The sequence below is a fragment of the Homalodisca vitripennis genome, chromosome 3 (genome assembly GCF_021130785.1).
Source record: "Homalodisca vitripennis isolate AUS2020 chromosome 3, UT_GWSS_2.1, whole genome shotgun sequence".
Classification (NCBI taxonomy): domain Eukaryota; kingdom Metazoa; phylum Arthropoda; class Insecta; order Hemiptera; family Cicadellidae; genus Homalodisca; species Homalodisca vitripennis.
The window spans coordinates 96,994,868-97,022,663 of NC_060209.1; the positions used below are offsets into that span (position 1 = coordinate 96,994,868).

General features: G+C 35.5%; 1 protein-coding gene across 1 annotated transcript in view; it reads left to right on the forward strand.

Annotated features, from left to right (window-relative positions):
* Positions 1-27,796, forward strand: part of LOC124357212 (protein qui-1) — a gene marked incomplete at its 5' end in the record, with an annotated part of 40,860 nt that overhangs the window by 2,281 nt on the left and 10,783 nt on the right. Inside the window, 9 exons of the mRNA XM_046808759.1 lie at positions 4,309-4,440; positions 5,471-5,594; positions 14,198-14,385; positions 16,226-16,428; positions 18,578-18,755; positions 22,718-22,879; positions 23,807-23,997; positions 26,492-26,685; positions 27,603-27,771. Coding sequence (XP_046664715.1) covers positions 4,309-4,440; positions 5,471-5,594; positions 14,198-14,385; positions 16,226-16,428; positions 18,578-18,755; positions 22,718-22,879; positions 23,807-23,997; positions 26,492-26,685; positions 27,603-27,771 — 1,541 coding nt within the window. The remainder of the gene's footprint in view (positions 1-4,308; positions 4,441-5,470; positions 5,595-14,197; positions 14,386-16,225; positions 16,429-18,577; positions 18,756-22,717; positions 22,880-23,806; positions 23,998-26,491; positions 26,686-27,602; positions 27,772-27,796) is intronic.

The following is a 27,796-nucleotide window of genomic DNA, read 5'->3' on the forward strand; positions in this document are numbered from 1 at the left end:
AATTTGTTGAAACAGTGTCGAAAGGGAAGAAAGACAAGAGGAGGAAAGACTTGTAAATCCAGGTGCTATAAGAAGACAACTTTTTCTTGATGAGGCCCGTTGTCGCTCCTATTGGTGAACTGGATTCGATGATGAAGATGAAGATCATGTATCAAGTGCAGGAAGAAGACACAGCGTCAGAACAATCAGGAGAGGAAGCGGAAGTACCGTTTTTTGGAAGCATCTCCAGAATATACAGGTAAAGATGGAGTAACGAAATGGAGTGTTCACTGTCCTAGACAGAATGTGCGAACACCTGCTGCTAACTTAGTTCGGCGATTACCAGGTGTAAGACAAAACTTTGATGTTCAAAACCCTGTTGCTGCTTGGAGATTGTTTTTTACCGATGAAGTGTTAGATAGCATTGTAACCTGCACCAACCAGCGTATACGAAAAGTTCGTCCTGGGTACACTCGTGAGCGTGATGCGGCTGACACATCCAGAAATGAAATAGAGGCATTCATAGGACTTCTTTATATGGCAGGAATCCTTCGTGCTTCTCATTTGAATCTATATGATTTATGGCAACAGATGGTACAGGCGTGGAGTTTTTTCGCAACTGTATGAACTTGAGAAGGTTCAAGTTCTTGATCAGAGTGTTTGAGATTTGACGATGCTGATACTAGGAAGCATCGGAAGAGGCTGATAGGCTTGCACCCATTCGAGATCTGTTTGAATTATTGGTAGAAAAGTGCAAAACAAATTTTTCTGTTTCTGAGTATCTTACAGTTGACGAGGATGCTCGAATCTTTTCGAGGTCGTTGTAAATTTCGGCAGTTTATAAAAAACAAGCCTGCAAAATATGGTCTGAAAATTCATGCTCTGACCTGTGCAAAAACATTTTATACCATGAATTTAGAGATTTATGCTGGCAAGCAACCACCGGGTCCCTTTCAAATACAGAATTCTGGGTCTTGCTGTAGTTTCCAGACTCGTCCAGCCTGTGAGTGGTACTGGAAGAAAACATTACCACGGATAATTGGTATACATCCATACCCCTTGCCGAGACTCTCAAGAATGATCACAATTTGACTTTAGTGGGTACCCTACCGAAAAAAATAAAAAAGAAATACCACTTGAGTTAATAGATACAAGGAATCGTCCTGTATCCAGCAGCATGTTTGCCTTCAAAGATGGAAAAACTCTGCTATCGTACTGCCCGAAGAAAAAAAAAGTTGTTCTTCTACTGTCTACCATGCACCACAGTGACGAAATTGACCCTCAGTCTGGAGATGCTAAAAAGCCTTTCATTTTGACCTTTTATAATTCTACTAAAGGAGGAGTGGATGTTGTTGATGAGTATAAGGCACGGTATTCAGTTGCGAGAACAAGCAATCGTTGGCCGCTTACTATCTTTTTTCAGTCTTCTAAATACCATTGGGCTAAATAGTTATATTGTGTACAAACACAAAAGAGGAGACTTTGACATTGTCCGAAGGGAATTCCTGAAGGATCTCGCCAAAGATCTTTGTTTTAATTATTTGGTAGCTCGGCATGGGGAAGAAAGACTTCCAAGGCAGCTAAAACGAAGCATCACACAAATGCTGGGACTTCAAGAGGAGGAGAGGCCCCAGCCTGCAGCAAATCTTGAGGGACGTTGTGGTATCTGCAACTGGAAGAAAAAACCGGAAAAGTAAAAACTACGTGTCACAATCTGTCACAAGTACATTTGCAGGGAGCACACCGTGTTTACTTGTTCTCAATGTGCAGAAGAAGATAATGATGATTCCACAAGTGACTAATTGCAACTAAGCTAATTTCTTACCAGGTTGTAAGATTTTTTTACTATATTTTTATATAATACAATATCATTTATTACATTATTTTTTATACTAGAAGTACATGTTTCTATATTTAAATTACATTATATAAGTATTGTTACCAATATTAATGTACAAGTATTTTTACCACAGTAATTCATTCAGTTACAATTTTAAAGTTTGTTTTGATAAATATAATAATTTTACAAATATTTTTACGATTTTGCAATAGTAATAATACTTTAAAACAAATTTTACATATTGCTCATCATGTTAAATGTAAGTTTGTACAATAAAACTGTAAAATGTGTTCGTTTCATATTTTCTTATGAACCTGGTGGAATCCACCGTGCGCGACCTCTTACGTAACTGTTAGTGACGCGACCTCTGTAGGGTTAATTTGTGGTTTTTACAATATATTATATAATTTTTTCCTCAAGAAAACCTGGATACCATTATATATTTTCTGAAACTGGATATAATGAAGAATAAATTGGCTATCTCAGACTATAATATTTATAATATTATCATTCATTACCAGATGCAATCCCACCACTTAAAAAAATAGTGTAGACATTTGTCTTTATGGTTTATGTATGATGTCAGGATTTCGCACATTTGCCATCATTATATGTTACAAAAGGTATAACACAACGTTTCAAGGATTGGAATCTATCCTCTTTGTCAGGTGCGGGAAGTATTAGTACGGTACGTACAAAAATAAGGAACAGAAGGAAGAAAAGAAGGGAAAGAAAAGGGTACAAATATACCCAAAAGCTGCTTGGAGTCCAGTCCAGGCGTTATTACTGCATAGAATGCAAGTCACGAGTACGAGAATCACAATCACAAGTCACACCAGCACTGGTGAAAGTGGGATACTAACACGAAAATCGATGTTGGATCTTTCTTCAGCTCTGTGTCATGTCATCTGAAACAATGGGGCAGGAAGGACAATTTTGTGTTAGTATCCCACTTTTGCCAGTGCTGGTGTGATGTGTGATTGTGATTCTTGTACTCTTGACTTGTGCTCAGGACATGTCACAGGCCAATGTATGTCCTCTTATATCTGTCAGGCACTGTGTAGGGAGCCAGATGTTTGGAACGTGATAACATGTGCGTGGCAGTTAAACGCAAAGTGAGCTCACCTGTGGCAGTCAACTGAAAGGACTCAATTTTTCTATTGAAATTGTATTATATCAAAAGGTAGATCAATCACATTTAGTGTACTGCTAAGTTCAATACTTGTCCAATATTATTTAATGTTTTAATAAATGATCTACCAAGCAATAAATATGAATTTAATCACGGATTTCTGTTTGCAGATGATTTTGGTTTTAATATAACTTCAACAGCATATTCGAAACAGATCAAAATTTAGTTAATAGCACTTTACCTACTTTGAAAAATTGGTGTTCCAAAAATAATTTGTCATGAATATTATTAAAATCTGTGAATTCAATTTTACACATGACAATAAATAGTTGAAAAGTTTTAAAAAACATCTGATTACAGTTATTAGGTATTTGGTTAGAATATAACTTTAACTGGAATACCTGTGTAAATCATATCACAAATAAAATGTTTTATGGGATTTATATAGTAAGAAGATTATACAATTGTGCATCACAACCTTTTTAACAAAAATTATACACACAAAAATACCATTTTATGTTATGGAGTACTTACTTTGGGGAAACAGTTCACACATCAACAAAGTACTCTTATTACAAAAGAGTACTTAAGAGTGATATAAGGGTAATTTGTAAAGTTCTGTTTGTCATAAAACGCAAATCACTCTAAACAGTTATTGGGTTTATACATTATATGTAAAACATACACAACCATCTTTATAAATACTTTACACTCTTTGCAATGAACCTACACAAAAATTTTGACACATTTACCACTAATAGTAATTACCATAGCTAAGGTACAATAAACAAAAATAGTTTAAGAATAAAGCAGTTCTATTTCAGTGCACCACAGAAAACCACTACACATACGTCTACCAATCTGTACAATATTCTACTAAAAGAAATAAAATATATGCTCTTACACTGTTTTAAATCTAAAATAATAAATATCTTGATTGATGGGATGCCTTTACTGAGTTAACAACAATAAATGCAATAAATTAAATACATACAATAGTTATTTAATGAAAGAGAGTTTAGCCAGTGAGAAGTAATTTCAATGGTTTCAATTAGATTTCCAATATTTCTGGGGTTAATGGGCCTCTTGAAAACGAATTTTTAAGCTCCAATATTTCCTTTTATATTATTATTGGATCCTAATGCACTGCAAATCTAATCTGTTAGTGATTTTGGGTTTTACATCTCGGTTGCTCAAGTAAATCATCAGTTTGTGGTTATCTGCTATGAAACAGCCATATCAGTAGGGCATCACATGATGACCACCAGACCTAAAGAAGTACTAATACTATTGTAAAATTTATAACAGTGTCAACGTTAAGCAACTTGTTTACACTATACTGTTTTTATGTGTCCAGGTGTAATCTGTTCAGCAGGGGTGGGATTGATAGCTCCAACACCTTCAGCTCAACATGTTGTGTTGGTAACCTTGACAGGCGAGATCCAGCTCTGGCACATCATGTCCAACACACTTGTTCACACTTTCAAAGGTATTATAATAATACAAAGCTTGTTGGCCCAAATGATATCTTTGTTTCAATAGGAGGTGGAATGAAAGAAATGCGAAATCAAGTAGGATTGGTAGTAGGACAACACCTACATCTTCCACACATCAAGGTAAAATAGTGAATATATCACATCCATGGTGGAGGTTTTTTTAGTTCTCTTAGGACAAGAAGTTGAGAAATTGCCATTAGTGCTAAAAGGACTTTGCACTAATGCAGGGTTAAGGGTGAGGCATTAGTCTCAGTCGTGTCTCCTTATAAGAAAGGAAACCCAGCTCTGTACCAGCCTCTCCAGTCAAAAGAGGCAAAGGGTGACAACAGCCTTAACACACGTAGGGCAACACGTAGGGATCCCCATCAGTTCTAACAGTCATCTCCTGCAGTAGACTAGATCTATCAATCCACCCTTGCACCCTAATATCTCGACATTGCGGTTAGTGATGTGCCACTTCTGGACATCCATAAGGTTGCCCCAGATTTAAGTGACATATCGGTTTTTGTTGCACCCACTGTAGATTCAACTGGAAGGTATAAACTAACCAGAAGTTAACCCACTGGGAGTTGATGGAGGTTAAACCTATTATTACATAGCAGTTAATTGTTATGTTTTAACTAGGTTTTAAGATCATATTGTAATGACCAAAGATTAATATCAAATCCAATGAGTTCTTATAGTTGGCCCTACTGTATAGTTATAATGTAAGACATTATTATGTAGGCCCTACTCCTGAGGCCTTTTGTCTTATTCAAATCTACTATTCAAAACAAATCCAGAAGTGTTGCTAATCTTGTTTCAGAGCATTATGTTTATTTGTCAAAAGCCATAGAACCAATCTAGCAAATACTTTTTGGAAACACAAATCCTGTGATATTGAATCTTACAACATGATCCAATTCCACTAAACTAAAAATACCATCCAATTTAAGCTGGTCTACTTAAGATTGTTAAATGTCATCATGAACATCACTCCAATTTTCTTTTAGATGCTTAAATTCTTATTATGGGTTTTTGCAGGACACAGTGGACCTGTGCTCTGTTTAGCTATAACGAGGCAGTCCCACTTCCTATTTACAGGATCAGAGGACACTTCCATCATCGTGTGGGATTTATCATCCTTCGAACAGAAGTTGAGGATATAGTGAGTACATTCTTGTATAAACTCAAGGTGCAGTGCTCGTTAGATAGAGAATTGTAGAATATACTGTATCCTATAATATAAAAAGTGGTAGATTTACAACAAAAGTAATAAAATCACTAGTGTATGCCCTTCTTTTATTAAATAATGCTTACCTTGAAAAGGTTGTTTGCCTTCCTGCAGTTGAAAATTTTGAGAATCTTCACCTATTTCCAAAAATTTGCATTTGAGAATCAGTATCAGAATAATCTTTATTTATTATCTTTGAGATTATACAAGGTGTTTGAAAAGTCTGGGTACGGCTTAATATTTTACAAACCATAGCAGATAACATCTATAAACTTTGCACAGTGTCATATGGCTATGTAAACCATGACATGCCAACCATGGGGTGACGGCCCACAGAGGAAAACATGGAAATCTTAAATGAAAGCATGGGTCGAGTGATATCTCATTTGAAAGAGCTCACTTAGTAGAGTTGAATGTCGCAAACCGCATCTCAAAAGGTTTATCCAATCAGAAATGGCGGGTTATTTTATGTACACATTGTGAAGTACATTATGCGCTGCCATTTCCTACTGGATCGTCGTATTCTGATGCGGTAGGCGGCGTTTCACTCTACTAACCGATGTGTTTTCACTGACTTTTTTTTAATTAGCAAATTATGTCATAAATTTATAACACAATAAATAAAACTAAAATGAATTTGTCGTCTTTTTGTTTATGAGTTAACATAGTTACACACTAGCAATGCTATTTTATTCACTATGTGAAAATACAATCTTAGAACAAAGTACTTGCTTATTCATAATTTGCAACTAATCTTTTATTTACAATAAATGTTCAAATTGTTCTCCCATTGCAGTTTGACAGTGAGCTAGCCGATTGAAGTAGCCATCCATAATATTGCGTAGTATTTCAGCCGCTTCATTTAATATTCTTTGTCTTAGACATAGACATAGACATTCTTTATTGCTATTAACCCGTTTCTGCCCAAATTATTTTTTTGTCAGATTTTTTGGTGGCCTTTGGTTATTTGCTTTATTATCAGTTATTTACTATAGTTTTAGTATGAAATATGTAAAATTTAATAATAAACAATAAATTATAGCATGTCGACATATGTCGACAGTGGGCATGAACGGGTGCAGTTAGAGAATAGAGGCTAATGTAGACATTTGTCGACAGTGGGAATGAAAGGGGGTGGTTTTTAAAATAAGTTAAAAAATGAAATAATGATGCTTTTATTGTTCCATTACAGTATTTATGAATAGATTACATATCAGAAAGGATTGTATAAGAGATTACTTCCTCAGGAAGTATGGAAAGCCTCCGCACAAAGCACATGGCATCCAACTTGACAAGTCCTTGCAAACCGTTTCCTTGTTGCTTTGGAACACAGTGCGCAGCGAATTTGCTTTGAAACTGTTTCTAAATGATGATCTTTTCCACTGAATCGGATTTTCAGGCAACACCCTACTGGATACTGTCTGGCTTGGCCGTCCTGCAGAGGATCGATGGCTTGTGCATGTTCGCATGTACGTACGGACAATGTAGCGGGTGAATCCAAGAAGATCTAATTGTTCTTCAGCTCCTTTTTGGCGTCATCTGTATAAAATCCAAGCATTATTCATACTCACATTCAGCATGTATGCAACCATTGGCCAATACCACTTTTTGTTGCGAATATGAATACGGTAGGTAGATACATTTTCATCTAGCCTATCCACCCCACCCATATTCATATTGTACCAATTGACACAGTTTTGGGCTGTGGCACAACGATGTGTTTTTTATTGCTAGAGGACCAACGCTTTGCTTTCCCCTCAGGATGAACGCCTGTTGCTGTCGACGCTGTAGTAAAAACACTGTTGTCCATGTATCTTACAAGTGTTATGTTGGTGTCTGTGTCAGTTATTTGATGGAAAGTACCTCTTGGTTCTTTCTTGAGATCTTGAGGTTTACGAAGAGGGGCATCCTCAACTCAGTCTACCCTTATGGTCCCTGTACCATGATATCCCCTGTTTTTTTTAACGCTTCCAGCAGTTTTAAAGATGTAAAGAAGTTGTCGAAAAACAAACTATATTTTCTGTCCTGTGGGAGTTCAGATATAAGATCAATGACAACTGAGCCTCCCACACCGAGCTCAGGAATATTTGCTCCAGTCGCTTTGCCCTAATACGGTTTTCCGCTTGAATAGCGTAGCCTAACCTTGTAGCTAATATCCAAACTTTATATCCGAATCGGATAGGCTTCCCATGGATATGTTGTTTCAACCCGTGCCTTCCAAAATAAGGTACCATGGATTCATCAATGGATAAGTAAATGTCACCTGGGAAGTTAACGAAGCCATCGCTCGTTCAGCATGCACATAACAGAGCGAACTTTGGCAAACTTGTCATCTTTGTCTAATTTATCATTTTCACAGAAGAGTGAAATGTTTTTCAAGATATCCTGAAAAACGATTACGTGAAATTGCACGTGAAACTGCTTCATGATGTGTGTCCTCTGCCGTTTCCCAGTACATTCTGTAACGAGCCATAGTGTTGTATCCTGATAGAAAAAGAATGGCGAAAAACAGACGTATTTCATTTTTTTGATGTAGAAAAGTTTATGTTTCCTTTTTCTAGGGAATATTGATTAGTGCAATAAACAATGTACTCTACGACCTCGTCATCAAAGAACATTTCAAACAGTTCTACAGGAGAATAATCATTTGACAAGAAATTCGCACGAGTAAACTCTATAGAGCTTACATCTGCAATGGTCTTTTTCTTCCCATGTACGTTTTGACTTATTTCCTTTCACCTTCTTTTTTGTTCTAACATCTTTTATTTGTTTTCTTTTTTTAGTTCTGCTCTCTAACGTATTTTTACTAACTTTTCCTTGGGTTTCTTCTTCAAAAACAACATCTACGCTTACTACAACTGTCATCTTCGTCCACAGGTTCCTCAAATTTCTTATCTTCTACTTGTTCCACTTCTTCTTGGTCACTTTTTTCTTCAGGTATTTCCACCAATTCTTATTGTAACTAACCCATCTTCAGTTAATTTTCTTCCTATCAGCTCACCACCAGCTCTGAGTTGGTTGCCAAGATAAATGATTTATGTTGCCACTATCATCGTCATCGGAATCACAGTCACTGAGGGCTGGAAAAAAAGTTGGATCTATAATATTTTCACTCTCTTCCAATATATTAGCGATGTCAGCTACCGTCAACCTAAAAAAAACAATTTGTTGTAATGGACATCGACCCCTACCGCTGGTGCCCACTGTCGACATTTGTCGACATCAATATTTATGATTGTAAAATCGATACCCTAAAAACAATATTTTACACGTTCAACACAGTAATACGTCATACACATATCTTATATCACTATAAATAGCGTACGGTAAATAATATTATTATTTACAAGGTTGTAATACACTTACCTGTCTATCAGTGACATAGTGAGGCTGAGAGTCAATCAGTAGAGTTGTTGACACAAAAGCACCAAACTAGCCACTGCCGCGGCGCATCAACTGCTAGTTCAGAGATACCAACATAACAGCGGGATATTATCGTAAGAGTCCTAGACAATCAAAATTTCCCACAAAAAAATATTAAGTTGCGTGTCGACAAATGTCGACAGTGGGAAGAAACGGGTTTTAAACATGATATGCAATAGGCAGAGTCAAATTACAACATGATTTATAACCAAATTACAATAGAATCTTCAATTGCAGGTTACAAGTTAGAAAATTAATTAAGAGTAAGTTTTACATTGCAAAAATATAAAAATATGAGTTTAAGGCACATACAAAGCGTCAACAGTTAAAAGATCCTTAAAACTAAATTATAGGTAAACCGCTAACAAAAAAAACCTTGGTTGATTTGAGTTCACGCAGGGTGGGGTAAATACCCCTCCAAGTACCCCACCACTGCTCGGCGCTCACTCTATTTGATCAGCTGACTAATCCGGCTCAGTCGGTATCGTTCACTGTTGCGACATGTTCAGTTGAACCGGTCAGTACAAAGTTACTAAGCCTTCCCGCTAGAGCGTGTTTTACTGGTCATCGTGCTGACTGAACAAAATGAACGAATGAACGACTGGATGTAATGACCGAGATAACGAAAGGATCTGCTATTAAAAAGTATTCGAATAGAGGAAGAAACAGCATATCGTTCAGTGAATGGATAGATATATAACAATAAATGTATTATTTCAGGCATCTATTAAATGGAAATATATCTATTAAAATTTATTTAAAAAAAGTAATTGTAAGTTACCAGATACATTGCTAAATATTTTAAATGTTTAATACTTATAATCAATAGACTTGGTTGATTGATATGCCTTTTATTTATCATAAGTAAGGTTATTCCCTACAAATGGGGAAACCCCCTAGTTCCCCTGTTGAGTTATACGATTACGGTTTTATTTTTAATCGGTTAGCAGTAAACTAAAGTAACACTGAACAATTTTGAGGACCTAGTGTAACCTAATGCATAAACTCTATAGTTTTAGTTAGTTCCATGTGATGTTAAACTATTTTTCATGGATAAGAGTTTTTAAATGAACTTAATAATAATATTATAAGTTTTAACGATCATTAAAAATAACATATCTAGTTTGAAAAAAGTATCAAACTTATTCAGTTGGCAGGAAAAAGTGAACGAAACGTTCTAGGTGAACGGGTCTTTTGAAACACTCTGATCTGGATCACTTGTTCACTTGACTGACCCGTTCGAATTGAACGACAAATCTCTAATGGCCACTGCCACTGCACGGCTAACCTAAAAACAAAATGCAAGCTTCCTGGATACATCTATAGCTACATTAATCTGTTCAATTAATATTTTACGCTTAGACTGCGATACTTGTACATGCTTACACATAAAATATATAGTTATAGAACAGGTAAAGTAGCTGCAGTGTAAACAAAACTGTGAGAGCGAGACACGATCCACACAGCTGACAAACAGATACAAGAAGGTGCTGCCTGCTGGTCCCACTCCCCACCCCAACTCCGGGAGGGGGGCCCCTCCTGCGCAATACTGCTCAGAAATTTGCTTCTGCGCAGGTTTCTTTAATAGCGGTTGACCTATAAAATGGTAACTTAGCTTAAAATTTAAAAGTTGTCTTGTTAAAAGTGAAATTTAAAAACTCTTTTACATCATAAAATGGGTTATCTATTAACCAGTTATACATAAAATTCTTAAATCTAGCACTGCTGATGTGATGAACAATTGGTGGGAGCCTGTTAAAAAGCTTTATGCTCATAACATTGTAGGAAGACATAGTTTTGCTTAGCTTATAGTGAGGAAAACGAATAGTGTGACTAGACCTGGTAAAATGGTTATGTACATCGGTAGCAAGGGAGTGTTGAAATAAATTATTTTTCACATGACATAAACATACAAAGATATACAAGTTGATCACAGTCAAAATTCTCTCTCTAACAAAAAGTTGTCTACAATGGTCAGTTGAACTTGAGAAAGTTAATATCCTTAATATCTTCTTTTGTAACAATAAAACATTTAATACACCTATACCATTACCCCAGTACAAAATACCGTACAATAACACAGAGTGAAAAAAGCATAATAACATTGTTTTAAAAAGTTGGTGGGTACAATTTCTCTTAATCTTCTAATCGGTACACTACTTTACAAAGTTTATTACAAACATGTTCTATATGTGAATGCCAAGATAATTTTGGGTCGATATAAAAACCTAACAATTTAACAGGTTGTACAAAGTCTACATTATTACTATTGAGAAAACTATTGTTTACAGAAAAGTTTATTACTTGAGTTTTTTCCACAATCAGTAAAAATTTATTTGCTGCATACCACTTAACTGCTTCACTTAGAACTGTATTTGTCATGTAATCACACAAATTGAGATAACAGCTATTGGACTTAAAAAAAGTAACATCATCAGCAAACATAAGTGTACTAGCCGATACATTATCAGGAAGGTCATTAACCATTATCAAAAAAAGAAAAGGGCCCAAAACTGAACCCTGTAGGACACCATACAGAACTTGGGCACCATCGGATAAAGAACCATTGACACAAATTTGTTGATAGCGGTTATTTAAATAAGATTCAAAAAGTTTCAATTCAGTACCAGTAACCCCATAATGCTCTAACTTTTGCAAAAGGACACCACGGTCGACACAGTCGAAGGCCTTGCTTAAGTCGCACATTAGAGCTTGTGACAACTCACCTTTCTCCATAACCTTCAATAATTGAATCCACAAGGTCACCGACAGCGTCAACCGTAGACATATCAGGCCTAAAACCAAACTGGGTAGGAGCAAGTAACTGGTGAGACTCAAAGTAACTGCTGATTTGGTTCTTGATGACTGCTTCTACAATCTTAGCTATGACAGGAACTAGAGATGTGGGCCTATAACTATCTGTATCCTCCCTGTTTCCTTTCTTAAAAATAGGTATAACTTTAGGAATTTTCAGCTGTTCAGGAAAAGTGCCTTCAAGCAAACACCTATTTATACACTCGGTCAAGGGAAAGACAATTACATCAGTGCTACGGTTTGGTAAGAGCGCTTGAGGTCACCATATCCCCTCATAATGAGTATATTAATTCTGTCAATGTCTGATAATTCCATTTCTCTTTCGGTACCTACTAACTTGAAATTCAACAATTTTAAACTAGAAACAACTAACACTGTACGCGCACTCACAAAAAATCTGAAAGAACTGAGAACTGACAATGTGATTTCCCGTAACAGGAATTAATAGATGTAGGACTTTGTCTGTTGTTGATAACAACATGAAATGATAAGGAGGGAAAACCCAGGTCATTTTGTCTAACATTAGAAAGTGACAGCATCCATGAATGGAAACTTTTACAATAGTAAACATGCAAGTTCCTCTTAAATAAATTAGTTTAAACATTTAAAAATGTTAAAGTGGATAATATCAATACTTACGTTCTACCATTGTTCTTTGTTGGTGAAATAGATAATTTACCACTTAATTGTTAAATTAAATATTTTGTTATTTTTTATAAATAATAATCAGTGAAACCATTGGTTAGTAGAGTGAAACGCCGCCAACAACATCAGAATACGACGATCCAGTCAGAAATGGCTGCGCATAATGTACTTCACAATGTGTACCTAAAACGACCCGTCATTTCTGATTGGATAATCCTTTTGAGATGCGGTTTGCGGCATTCAACTCTACTAAGTGAGTTCTTTCAAATGAGATATCACTCGACCCATGCTTTCATTTAAGATTTCCATGTTTTCCTCTGTGGGCCGTCACCCCATGGTTGGCATGTCATGGTAATAGCAAGTAAAAATAGTTTACATAGCCATATGACACTGTGTAAAGTTTATAGATGTTATCTGCTATGGTTTGTAAAATATTAAGCCGTACCCAGACTTTTCAAACACCTTGTAAATGGAGTCAATTAACTTATACAATTTGTTGTTATTTGAAATGACATATAAAGTAAGAAAATATGAAAGGTAATGGTTATATTTTTCTCTGCATGTATTCCTCTAGTTTGTAGAATGGGTGGGTCCTTAGCGGTTCCTGCAGTGCTAACTTCAAGGATTTCCCCTTCTTCAATTGCAGCTCTGGTGGTAGATGGTTGTAAAGTTTCCTCCTATTGTATGATGGCTTTCTTTCATACAGTTGAAGATGGTGGTTTGGAAAGTTGTAGATTGCCTTGTGTGGTGTTGGTGTATATCTCTGTTTCTGGGTAGTTCTGCTACATCCTCATGCAGTATTAGCTCGTGGATGTAGATTGCAACAACTGTGAGAATGCCCAGGTTCTTAAACGTTTGTCTACAGCTTTCCATCCTTCCAAGTCTAGCCAGAACCCTTATGGCCTTCTTTTGTAAGATCAGTATTCTTTGTAGATTTGTTGCTGATATTTCCCCCCATACAGCTATTCCATACCTCAGGTGAGTTTCGAATAGTGAGAAATATGCTGTTTTTGCTGTTTCTGTGCTGCTGATAGATTTGATTTGCTTAATTACATATAGGCTTGTGTTAAGTTTGTGGGTAATATGGTCAAGTTGCTGGGTCCAGGTCATTTTTCTCTTAACTTCTCTTGTGATTCCTTTATTCCTTTGGTTGTGTGTTTGAGTTCTACCAATTGTTTTCTGTCCTCTAGATAGCTTTTGAACCATTTTTTACTATGTTGGTCACGCCCAAGTGTTCCAGCTTCTTAATTATTTGTTCATGGCTGAGGCAATCAAAAGCCTTGCTAAGTCCAGCAGAATAGCTGTTGTCAGACTGCCTTCTTCTAAGCTGTCTATAAAGTACTCAACCAGTGTAATCATTGTTATAGAAGTTGATTTACCTTTTGTGAAACCATGCTGATTGTCTGACAGTAGGTTATTTTCGATACCTTTAATTATTTTTGAGACTTATGTTCTGGAGAATAAAGTTCAACTTTAACATTTTGAGTATGCTCCTGAGAGCTTTTGAACATCCATAAACAATCAAATTTATTATATAACTGAAATAAGCAATGAATTGTTCAAAGAGGGTACTGATACTCTGCATGGATAAGCTAACGTGTCTCTCAGATTCTTGTATTTAATTAATCTGACAAATCATCTTTATGTTTGATCAGTGAACACATAGCGCCTGTCCTGAGTGTCACTCCTGCCCTGGACAATTCTGTGGTGGTGAGTGGAGGAGAGGACTCCAGGATCATTGTCACCTCGCTGAAGACTGGAGAGGTTGTTATCAAGATAGATCACCACCGGGGACCTGTCACAGCTGTGCAAGCAACAGCATCAGGGGACATCCTCATATCAGGTACTATATTTCACATTCAGTAGAAACACCTGTTTATTTTATATTTCAATTAGGAAAGTATAAAGTGTCTGCAAAAGTAAATGTCATTTTCAATAAATATAGCAACATGTTTAATTCAGGCCAACTTTAGTTTTGTGTAAAAGAGCATGCTAGTATGTTGTACACTATTTTTCAGCATAGTTTCCACCAAAGTTACCATATCAGGTGATCAACTTTACAAATCCCTCCTAAATCAAACATCTCATCTGTGATAGCCGTAATGATGAAAGATAGTTTTTTGTAACTTTCAAAGTTTTTCTTAGACTTTTCATACTACAGAAAAGAGCGCTCAGAGCGATTCTGAAATTGAAAATTAGGGACTCGTGCAGGAATAAATTTAGGGAACTTGAGTTTTTGTCACTGCCTTGCTTATACATATTTGAGACAATAATATATTGCGTTCAAAGTGTGTGCTGACGCAGGGTAGGGACATTCATAACTACAATACTAGAGGAGGCCGTGAAAATTTCAGAGTTGCTCAACTTAGACTAAAATCTTACGAGAGCCTACCATTTGAAGTTGGTGTAAAATTTTTGAACGAAGTTCCTGATCATATAATGAACCAGGCGAACCCTTTGCATTTTAAACAATTACTCAAGTTCTATTTAATATTAAATGAGTTTTATAGCGTGAGTGAGTTTATGGAACATAAAATTTGAACGGGCATCTCTAACTGGGTGTTGACATGTCTATTCTTATGTTGACATTGTTAATTTTAGATGAATATTATTTAGTTTTCTTTTACTAGGTACAACAATAAAATTGTTTAAATAAAACCATTTTAAACATTAACATAATTTATTAGTAAGTCTATAGAGTTACACATATTTATGATGGTTGCTATACAAATTTTGTATTTGTTTTCTGACAATAAAGAATTGTGATTGTGATTGATTGTGAAGTGTTTTGCACAAAAAGATCTGTAGTTGTATGTGACATGGTCTGTTTACAAACATGTTTGATTAATTTACCTTCAAATGCCATCAATATTTCATGAAGCTGAGTATTGATAAGGAACACTATTGCAATTGCTTGACTTTAACTGTTGAAACTTGATTCCACTGTAAGTTCTCAAATAAAAATGACAAATTGTTGATGCTTCTTACAAATGGCTTGTTGAAAGCAAAAGATAAGAAAACTTACATGATTGATCAATCACTAATAAAATCTTGTTTACTTGCTTTTTGTAGTACTCCGTTCATTTAAGACAGTTGTAACCTGGGTGTAAACTGAAGGATTCTTCAGAAAATATTTCTATTTCTAACTTAACATACTAAAATGCAAAATTGTAGGAATATGAATTTAAATATAAGATCAGTATTTTTCCTGTTGTCCAGGCTCCTCTGGCAAAGTCCTTGTGTCTGTGGTCCACAGATAACTTGTGCTGCTCAATACGATTCCTGTGCCATTCCCTGTCTCCATGCTGGACATCTCCGGAGACTGTGTTCCTGCTTTTACAATTTAAGGACAACCAGCTCTATCTGCACATTATAGCACCAGACACCCATATACACTGTTTTAGGAGGTACAAGGCTAATATATGCTGTTTTTCTGTTGCCCAGGCTTCTCTGACAGTCTGTTTGTCTGTGTCCGTGGACTACAGTGATGTTACTTGAGGTACTCTGCTCAATATTGTCTCTGTGCTGTCCCCTGTCTCCATGGTGGATATCTCCAGTGACTCTATGTTCCTACTGGTAGCATATGAGGACAACCGGCTCTACATGCACACTCTAGCCACAGGCACCCATATACAGTTTTTGAAGACACAAGGCTAATGTAAGCTGTTTGTTCTGTTGCCCAGGCTCTTCTGACAAGTCTGTGTGTCTATGGTCCATGGACAACTTTGTGCTGCTCAATACGATCTCTGTGCCGTCCCCTGTCTCCATGCTTGACATCTCCAGTGATTCTGTGTTCCTGCTGGTAGCATGTGAGGACAACCAGCTCTACCTGCATACTCTGGCCACAGGCACCCAGATACACTGCCTCCGGGGGCACAAGGCCAATGTAAGCATTTTGTTTTCTACTCTCTATTCTCAGAAGCATCTTGACTAAGCACAGTAAGCTGTGTACATTGTTTGTGATACAGCTGTAACACTTGATAATAATATTAAATTTCAGGTGAATATTAACAAGTTCACGACGATCTTTCACAACTGCCTTGGTGTACCCAATCGGACTTTCATAAATCGTGTTGTGTGTCCAATGGGGTACACGTTGCTATGCATTTCATTATTGTGTTTTTATTGTTTGTCTGTCTTGGTGGTTTGTTAAATGTAATCTCGTGCTTAAATAAATGCCTTAGACTATCGTGTACATGTTGGGTGCACGTTTGATTAATTTTTAAGGTATATTAATTTTGTAGGTACCAATTTTGGGTATATGGAAAAACATTGAAGAAACATATTGAAATTAAGTTTTTGTGCAAATTTTGAAGCCTACGTATATTCCTTGTAACACTTAAATGTTTACTGTAAAAAAAACATTACTATTTTTTGCCATTATTATTGAAAAATTTGTTAACAACTATAAAAGTCCAGAAATAAACCATTGTTGTGAATATGTTAAACAACCACGATTTCTTAATACAGATAATTGTGTAGCTGTAGGTTTAACAGAAAGTTATATCTACGAACTAGCTTTTTTTAATAATTTAGGTATGAAAACTTAAATAGCTGTTTGATCATTTATTTATTTTATTTGTTTATTCATCACATCACATTACATTGAGAAACTCCAGGCAGGCAATTTGTCACATGAGGAAGTCGATTAAATGGTTTTAAACCCCACTATAAGAACTGGAAGCAAACAAAGCTGTATTTATCATTAAGTTATGTGAACCATCAGTAAATCTCAAATTATATAATGATTCAATTCTTTGTTTGAAGTTTGTTTTTGACAATGGATGGATTGTGAAGGAAACAGGATTTTCCGGACATTTGCACAGTGCTATAACAGAATCACGAACACTATATTTTAAGATCTGCAATTAAATATCCTCCTCAGGTGAATAATGTGAGCATGAGATCAGATGGCAGATCTGAAAATGTAGTGTTACTGATCTTTTGTAACACTGAACAATGGTAAATGTCTGTAAAAAATATGTTTCCTTCATTACATTACATATTTACAACTTTTTACATACCACATAGTCTTGAAGACTAAAAATGTAAGAGAAGTTACTGATAAAGTATAACAACATTTTATAAATAAAAATAGAACATATTATTATCTGTATTTTTCAAAACAATTTTTGAGAACAGTATAAAAAGTTATTTATTTCACTTTGACTCAACATTTTCCCTGTTCAATCCAAGTCAAAAATTAATTTATTGATTCTTGCAAGAGTTTATTATCCAAGATTGTTGTTACCTCAAATCTGCATTGCTGTCACAGCTGCTGTAGAGTACTTATACTTGATGCCATATGAAATTGTGCAGTAATCACCCTAGTTCTTGCTTGTGACTATCAAACATTAAAACATGTGCTTCTTTAGCACTAGCACTAAACATCGAAGACGATATTGGCAAAACATCTTTAGCTCTAAAATATTATATATGTTTGCTGTATAAATAATCCAAACTACCTAAAAGGGCATAGAATGAATTTTTCCTTCTCACTATTAGAAGTATTGTATATAGAAGTATTAGGTATATTACAAGTATTAGTTTTATAACTCAATAAAACTTTTTCAGTCAAAAATCCTTGAACAAATTTTTACTGTTGCATGTAATTTTATACTTAATGAGTTTAAACTCCTTACAGTAGTGCTGCTGGAGATATATCGGTACGTAACCACTCCTGAAAGGGTTAAAGGGGTTTAGCATTGTCTAAATAAATCCATCGGTTTGTGTAATATATAAAGCAAGAGCGGTGTATTGTGTCCTGTAAGAAAGTAAAGAAAAATAAAAGTGTTTAAAGTAAAAGTTTTAATGTAACACTTTTTGGTAACAAACGTGTTTTATTTTGTTGACAAGTTTGTAATTATCCGCTGAAATCAAAAATTTCTTCAAAGGTTTGTTTGTTTTTTGTCAATACAAGATATCAAATTGATTTATAATATTTCAATACTAAAGTACAGTAAAATATATAAAAGTATTGATTATACTTTAATTATAAATGTTGTATTGTAATAACATCACCTGGCATTGTGCAGGTGGTGTCAGTGTGTCTGGCAGGAGACAATCAGAGAGCTGTGGCTGGCGGCTCCGACGGCCGAGTCTATGTGTTTGATATGCACAGTGGCTGCCTTGTGCGCACCATCTCTACCAGTCACAACTCTAAGGTCACTGGAGTCAAGGTCACTAGTGAAGATGACTTCCTTATCACAGCAGGTGAGATAACTATCTTTTGTTCAGAACAATACTACCATAAAAAGTATGTTTGTTACCGGTTTAGTATCCATTAAATAAATTAGTACAAATTGTGTCAGATACACTTTTTTGGGGTTTTCACTTCTTTCAGGCTATTATACTTTATTATCTAAAAAGATCATCTTCATATTTATTTTTCTAAAATGAAATGTATAGTTAGTTACTCAGAACTATTTCACAGAAAAAAATACAGATTCACATAGTTTATGGGAGTTCTCAGAAATAAAGTAGTCCTTTGTACCCCAGTGGACAGAATATCCAGCAAAATTGGTAGATTTCCAGAATTATTGTATAATAATTAATTGCCAAACAATGTTATTTTCGTATTGGTCTCTTCTAGATATAAACTTGTATCAGGAATTAATCTACAACACTAATGTTACTGATATTTAATGTTTTTAAAATGATGTGATTTTACATTGGATATTTTAGCACATTTTGTGCCAAATCTGTATATATGGTAATTAATAACATTTTTACATAACTCAAAACTTTGTATACTGACCTAAAGTAACTTTGCCATAGTTAAACAACTTAAAACTTTGATTGAGTCGTTTTAAATATTTACTAGTAAGATGCTTGCTTTTTCTAAAATATTTTATTTTATATACATATTATTCTGAACAAATCAGTAGGTCGCTAAAGCCAGTAATATAAATATTAGCCAAGCTATACATTTTTTTTAAAATTGTTTGGGAAATACTGTTTTGGCTCTAAAGTATTCTCCAACGTTCTTAATACCTTTTTCCTAGCATTAATATTTTAATGAGAGTGTCAAATTGTTATACCACATTTGTCCTTTGTTATGTATTGATAAGCTACGATACAATATATGAATTCCTCTTCAGTCTGAGACAATTTTCTTTCCTCTTTTTTGGCCAGCAGAGTCTGGTCAATAAATACCTCACAGTAAAAAAAATTACAAACTATGGTTATATTATATGTTTATAAATGAATGGTAAATTACCATTTTCTCTATGACCAGAAGTATGAACGTGCAAAGTTCTTACCAAATCCAACAAGCAAGTACAATATTGTGTGAATTAATGTGAACAGAGGTTGAAAATACCTGCACTTGTGTGCATATTCTGTCAGCTATTTTATTCAAGAAACAATATAACCTCAAAACCTTACTAACATATTGTTCTAAACACATGCTTAGTGTTACATTAGTATTATATTTCATTATATCTTAAATTATGTATGTAAGTTTGTGTTTTTTCCATTGATTTTATGAAAACTGTGCAATCAGGTTTAGCTGTTTATTGATATGGATATTACATCGACGAAAAGAGAAAGGATTAGGACACTTAGTGAGTATACACCAAAGACTCAGAGGGACATTGCAAAGGAGTGTTGTGTAAGTTTAGGCGCTGTAAACAAAATAATTAAACAAAAAGAGGGAAACAGGGTCCGTTGAAGTGCAGCTGAAAGGAAAATTTGGAAGAAAACAGAAGACTACTCCTCCAGATGAAGCCTTATTTTTGGGTGATAGCAAAATTCATCCCAGAGAAACAAGTTGTGACCTCCAGCAAGATGTAGAAAAGGCTGGAGTAAAAGTTTACAACTCAATGGTACGCAAACAACTCTTAGAAGAAGAGAGAAGAGGTGTGAGGCTGCAGAGGAAACAACTTCTGACAGCGCCTATGATGAAAAACAACTAAATTGGGCAAAAAATGCACTCACTAAAGTACACAAGATTGAAGAAAAATGTTATTTTCTGATGAGACTCAAGTCCTTGTGCAGGGTCAGTGATCAAAATTCGTTCGAAAGGCAGTCAATGAATCACTTTCTCCTAGTCATTTTAACCAAACAGTTAAACATCCCACCAAGAAAATGTTCATACTCAGGAACTGTCACTATTATTCCTATTGAAGGTATGATGAACAGTAAAAAGTACAAAGCGTTGCTGGGGCAATGCTTAACTATAGAGCTTGACAAAGTCCAGGCCAAAAGGACTGCAAATTTTCAACAAGACTCAGCTCCGTGCCATCAAAGACTATTGTGGATAATAATATTACCCTTCTGGATTGGCCTAGGAGTTGACCTGATCTTAATCCTATTGAAAATTTGTGGGAAATATGTACTTACTTACTTACTTTGTACTTCCAATTCCGCAGGAGTTGGCCCAAACTGGGCTTCTGCAGGTCAAACTGCCCCAGGAAAGGGTCAGGGTGGGTTGGGTAAAGTGCCCGCACAAAATTCAAAAAATTCTTCTACACTGTAGAAACAATATTTAAGACTAACAAGTTCTTTAGCTCACGTTTGAATTTTTTTATAGAATTTAAATCTTTTACACTAGAAGGCAGAACTTGAAAAATTTTGTTTCCAGAATAATAAGTGTTTTTTTTTTTTAATAGTAAGCCTATGGTATACAGCATAATTGTTTCTATGCCTAGTGTTATACGAGTAAAGATCATTTTGGTATTCAAGGTTTTGTGTTTTAATATACACTGCACACTCATAGACATACAAACATGGTACTGTTAGGATATTTAAATCAATAAAAAGATTTCTACAGTGAGTCAGAGGCGGTAAACTCTGACTGCTCTTTTTTGCAAGGTAAAAATCTGTTTGATATTTGTTGTTTTGCCACCCCAGAGGATGATTGAATAGGATATGTGTGACTCAAGCAGGCAGTGGTATACGCTTTTGACTAGGTCTAAGTTATTAAGTCCAGAGAGACACCTAAGAACAAAGGTGCCCTTGGATAATTTTTCAGTGACTTTTCCCAACTGCCTGCCCCAGTCCATAACATCGTCCAACACCACTCCTAAGCAGCTCAGATGACTCTGAGATATCCACTTTAGTGTCACCAATGAACAAGGATGGAGTCCAAAAGTTTTTTGAAATTTTCATTTGTTTGATTTGGATGCAAATACATTTTGTTTTTTTCGGGGTTCATTTTAAGACTGTTTTTGAAAAAAATTGGGCTAGTACATTTGTTTTGTGAAATAATTCTAATTCAAGAATTTCACAATCCCTACTTTTGGTGACAAGAGTGGTATCATCTGCAAACATGTAAAGGTTTTCTTTTGGAATTTGATTTGTAATTTCATTTATGTAGATCAAAAAAAAGAAGGGGACCTAGAATTGACCCCTGCGGAACTCCATTTAGGATCAATTCTGGCTTAGACTGAAAGGTTTTGATTTTGGATTTTGTTTTGTGCATAATTTCAACTACCTGATACCTGTTTGACAGGTATAAGGCAAGCCAATCTCTGGTATAATTTTGAACGCCCAGAGCCGAAAGTTTGCCAATAAGAATTTCAGCATTGGCACAATCAAAGGCCTTCGAGAGATCTGCAAAACAAGCCATTACAGTCTCACCAGCCTCCATTGCCCCAATGACACAATTCACAAAGTCAATAAGAGCCAATTTGGTTGATTTTGATTTTCTGAAACCATACTGTCTCTCCACCAGAAGCTTATTTGTCTCAAGGTAGTCAATCAGCTGGTTACAGATGGTTTTTTCAATGCATTTTGAGACCACTGGTAGGAGCGATATTGGACGATAATTACACACACATCCATAACATCCCCCTTCTTAAAAAGAGGCTTGACCTTGGCAATCTTGCAGGCGTTTGGGAAGGTGCAGCTACTAATTGATGTGTAAGGATAGACTACAAAAAATGGACTGTACAACAAAAACAAAACTGGTGAAAGCAGTGATTAAGGTGTGGTTTAGAGACAAAGCAATCACAAACAATTGCAAAAAATTATGGATTCCATGCAAAGAAGAATCCAGAAAGTCATAAAAGCATAAGGGGACATATTCCATGTTAATTAATGGTAACAGTCTCATGTAAGTGTACCTAAATGTAGTTTTGGCCTAAATAAATCATACTTATCTATCATTCTTTTGATATATCTTAAAATTTTAAAACTGTTCTGTAAATGCACTAATAAGTTAATTGTCACAGGTGGGAACAGAATTACAGCATGGAGCTTCAGGAAAGAGGATGGCATCGGTGTGGAAGACATTGGACCCACCATGACTAGCAAGACCTCCTCTGCTCAGAAACCTCACACGGCCCCCATAAACTGCCTTGACATATCTAGGGATGGCACCATAGCTGTCACAGGTACAAAGTCTATTATGTGTTTTGTGATGGAAGAGGGAATTTGTTGATTGTTTGTAGTAACTTTTTTATGTAACTGAACCAGCATATCCTATGCATCTCTAGTGGTTATTTACATCACATTTATCGGAATACATGTTGAATTTTGATACTTCTTGATCAATTTGGAATAAACCTGATTAAATCAGCTTTGATTAGAATTGGCCAGAATTAAATAAAGTTTTTATTAGACCTGATTAAGGTTTTCATATTATAATATTTAAGTGTTGTGTGTCAGGTTAGTTATCCACCTGAGGAAGAGGTCAGATTCTAGGCCTATAAATGTAGTGTCACTAATTTTTTTTTTGTATCACTGAATAATGGCAAATGTCCAGAATGTCCTGTTTTCTTAATAATGCTCCCATCATCAAAAACAAATTTTAAACAAAAATAGTATAAGATTACATTATTATTCAGACTCCACATTCTGTTATAAAATAACACCAAAACTGACAAGTTATAAAGTGTACAATAAGAAACATACACAGGAACAGTATTATAGAATCTGTATTATAGAATAAATTACTAAACTAGTTTCATTAAAAAAGAATTAAATCCTATGAAATTTCAATTTAAATTAGTCATTTCCAATAGAATTTTTTTATTAAATGGAAAAGTATATTGAAAGTAAAGAAGGACATAATTTGTATATGGAAAATCCAATTTTTTCCCATGGATGATATAGAATAATTTGTAGTATTTAACATATTAAATTTTGTCATGCTTATGCAAATGTTATTTGTTTTGGCAAACAAAGAATTTGGATTATTAATATTGTAGTTACTTTGAATGTACAATATTGTAGGCATACTTTGCAGGCGTTTTCCATATTTGATGCTGTGAAATAACGAATAAAGAGATGTTTACTTTAATATTGTGTGGCACTGATAGGTGGCACTGACAGTCTGATGAACGTGTGGCAGCTCAACACTCACGAACTACACTCCACGATGGAGGGCCACACAGCACCTGTCACCTGTGTTGCCATATCTCCCAATGGCCTCTTCGCAATATCCGGCTCAGAGGACAAGACTGCCCGTGTCTGGGGACTCACACTCGGGCTTGTGGTCTCTATATTCAAGGTAACTCTACAGAATCTTAAGTCAATTATTGATAAGTACTAACCCCTTTACAGTATTTGATGCAATATTACGTTTCGTTATATTATTCCTACTTTCCATGCCATAATATTGCACAAGAAGCATTTCTATGACAGTACACAGCACGGAAGTAGTTCTGGCATTTTCTACTAGATGTCAGCACTTTCTTGGTCCTCTATCGGAGTGTTTGCACTTCGGTGAGTTCACTGTAATTGCACATTGCAGACAGCTAACACATTGTCATTATTGCATGTCACCCGTCCTGAAGTATTTCATAGTTTTATTCCTAGTGTTTGTTGAACCATGTTTATTGTGTAGTGTAAATATCCAATACATAAATAGATGATTGGCTTCATTTGTGTGCATGGTAATAATATATATAATACATGGTATAATAACGTATAATAAAAATTACTTATGAGGACAGTATATACAAAATAACAAAAATGTGAAGACCCAAAAAATAACATTCTTTGCATCATAGATCCCTACTTCACTGGAGAAAAGTACAATACACTTTTGTAATTTTATGTATTTTGTCTTTATTTGTATACAAAACTTTGTATATTCTCATTTCTATACTACCAGAGATTTCTGTAAACTTTATCTATTAACATTAATTTTGTCCTTGTATTTTCTATCTCATTATCACGAAATCATTTTTATTTAACATTTATTTGAAATACTATTAACTAAAAATTATTACAGTACACATTTTTTAAACTTTCTTACTGAATCTTAAAGCTTGATCAGTTATGTAAAAATTGTAATGTATTGATTGGAAAATTTTAAATTGTAAAATGGTGGAAAGTGTAATTGTTCTCAGAACCAAATTTCATACTCCGTTTGTATTATTCAATCTGGGTTTTTATGCATTTCTTCTAAAATTATCATTAGTATAATTTTGCTGAATATCTATAGAGGGCACAGTATAAATCAAAATTCATAGTTTCATATTTTTACTAGGAAATGTTAGTACATTTCCTTATATGCTGTATTTTATATTGAACTCTAAAAAAAGTACCTTAAATTATATCATTTAGAGATAAAACCATTTGTGGTATTATGTGTACCAAAATTTGAAATTTGGTCATTACCAATGCTTTACAGTCACATTTAAACAAAAACACATAATAATATTAATACTTACGAAAACGCTTTATTTGATTCAGGTTTATCTAAAATTAATATTTCCAAAAATTACAGGAAATTTCCTGTATGTATGTTTTCTGGTATGTATTGGGTCCATCTCTATACCTGGGCTCATTCAAGGAATGGTTACTCGGATTATTGGGGTTTCCTCTGGGGATCCCGCCTCCACTCCTGACTATAGGCTCAAAGGCCTCCTTAGTCTGTTCCTTGAGCCGACGTTGTATTTCATCCTTCCCGCAGTTTGCATAGGTTCTTCTTCATCTCTCACCATCCCCTGCCTTCAGGTTGTCACCTTCTGCAGCATGACGCCCTCATTAGAATGGAAAAGTGTATTGGATTCCTCTGATCCTAAGTTGTGTCACCCTCTTCACATACCCTTTGTACTGCAGTTCATCAGGACATTTTGTAAAGCCAAAATGTTCCCCTCTCCAGTTATCTCATGCCGGTAATGACCAGTCCTATGTTCTGCACCCAAAGGTATAAGTGACAGAGGCCAAAGCCCCTTCCCTATGTGGTATCTAACCTCTGGTCCATTGCCCAGATCCTGGCGAACCTGGCATAGGATAATGGAAGACCATTTCTATAGGTATACCTCCAGAGGTGCAAAACACACCGGGATGACCAACCCCTTGACCTGCACCATAGGATTCATGCCACAAAAAGACCATCTCCCCCACTCTGTAAGCTCTGACCATCGGATCCGTTACACAGGAAGTCTGGGATTGGGTACCCAAAACCAACTTTTACCGGTATAGCCCCAGAGGTACAGAATACACCAATGCGAGTGACCCTGTGCCAAGGCAGTACTGAACTTGGCTCTAGTGACAGCCCATAGAAGCAACCACATCAGAAACCCCACCTCGTTGCCCAGCTAACTGGGGTCTTGCCGCCCTTTGTTCTTGAGGGTGGCAGCTACCAGCACATTGTGAGCCATTTAGGAGTAGCTCCAGAGTATTCTCAAAGAATATTATAATACAGTGATAGTAGTAGGGGGCTATTAGACAGCCGGAGAGTGGTGTCCAACGAGAGTCTGGTTAGCTGACAACACCACACTGCTACACTCTACTCTGGCCCACGAAATATTTGCAGATCACCAAGAATACTTTAGTATTCTCAATATATGTTATAATACAGGGCCATCAAGCCACAGTGACAGCAGTAGGGGTGCTATCAGACAGCCGGAGGGTGGTGTCCAGTGACAGGCAAGGGGTGCTGACAGTCTGGTTAGCTGACAACACCACACTGCTACACTCTACTCTGGCCCACGAAATATTTGCAGATCACCAAGAATACTTTAGTATTCTCAATATATGTTATAATACAGGGCCATCAAGCCACAGTGACAGCAGTAGGGGTGCTATCAGACAGCCGGAGGGTGGTGTCCAGTGACAGGCAAGGGGTGCTGACAGTCTGGTTAGCTGACAATGCCACACTGCTGCACTCTGCTCTCGGCCCTACAAACTATCTGCAGATAACCAACAATATGAAGTCTGCTGTCAGTGGTGATGGAGACAACAGGTGAATATCCTTAAAAACTTGAATACCCTCCAAGTAGTTGTCAACATACATACAGTTTACAGAAAGGAGTATAAAATAACTAAGAAAATATGGGACTAAGCTCTAAATGTCATAAAGGAAAAATTTTCGCTACTCATCTTCTAGTAGAAACTTTGATATGATGCAAACAATACTAAGTATTAAGTCTTAGTTATAATTTCCTAAAATTTACAGCCAAAAATATCATTTAAGAACTGAAAGATTTGTAATAATTTGGCAGTTTAACCATATAATTTTAACTTAGACTTAAGTCGAACACTATACATATTTGTACAGATTCAAAACTGGCATACTGTACAATATTTTGGAGTTTTTCTACACCCTGGAATAAAATTATAATTGACTGAAATGTTTATTTATTAGTGAGATTCATATCCTTAAAATGTTTAAAATACATCAGGTTTAATAGTTTCAAGATTTTTAGTTACCTTTTGTAATTGATTCCATTTTAGCTAAGTTAGAGTAAATAAATTATTTTAAAGCTCATACAGTAAAAAATTGTCTATTATAGTTGATTTAATCTTAGGTCAATTACCAGATGAGATTAATTCAGACAATACATTTTAAGGTTGCATTATACCATTTTGAAGAAAGATACAGTTGATATTTCTAGATTATAGCCACATGTAAAATCTACTTTTGCTCCAACTAAAACGGAAGGGATATTTTATTTATTGTTTTTTCCGTTTTAGATACTTCATTCATGCTTGGTATTGCAACTATTCTAATTCATCTTCTGGCCAAATCATTTCTCTTTTTATTTAAATTTAAAAAAGTTTATTTTAATTTGTTTGTTTATTTTTTACAAAAAATATAATATTGGTCATGATGTTACATGATGATTGTTTTGTACTGATACCTTTGATAATTTGTTGTAGCCTACGTATCTGGCCATTGACAAGTCACAGAGACGAGGAAAGGTTCACGATCAGTCACACCAAAGAGGTGACGTGCTTTGTACTCACAGCGGACTCTCAGCATGTGGTCACAGGATCTCGAGATGCTTCACTCAAAGTGTGGCAAGTCATTGGTGGAAAACTTACCCAGGTATGGTGTTCTTATTTGATTTAAA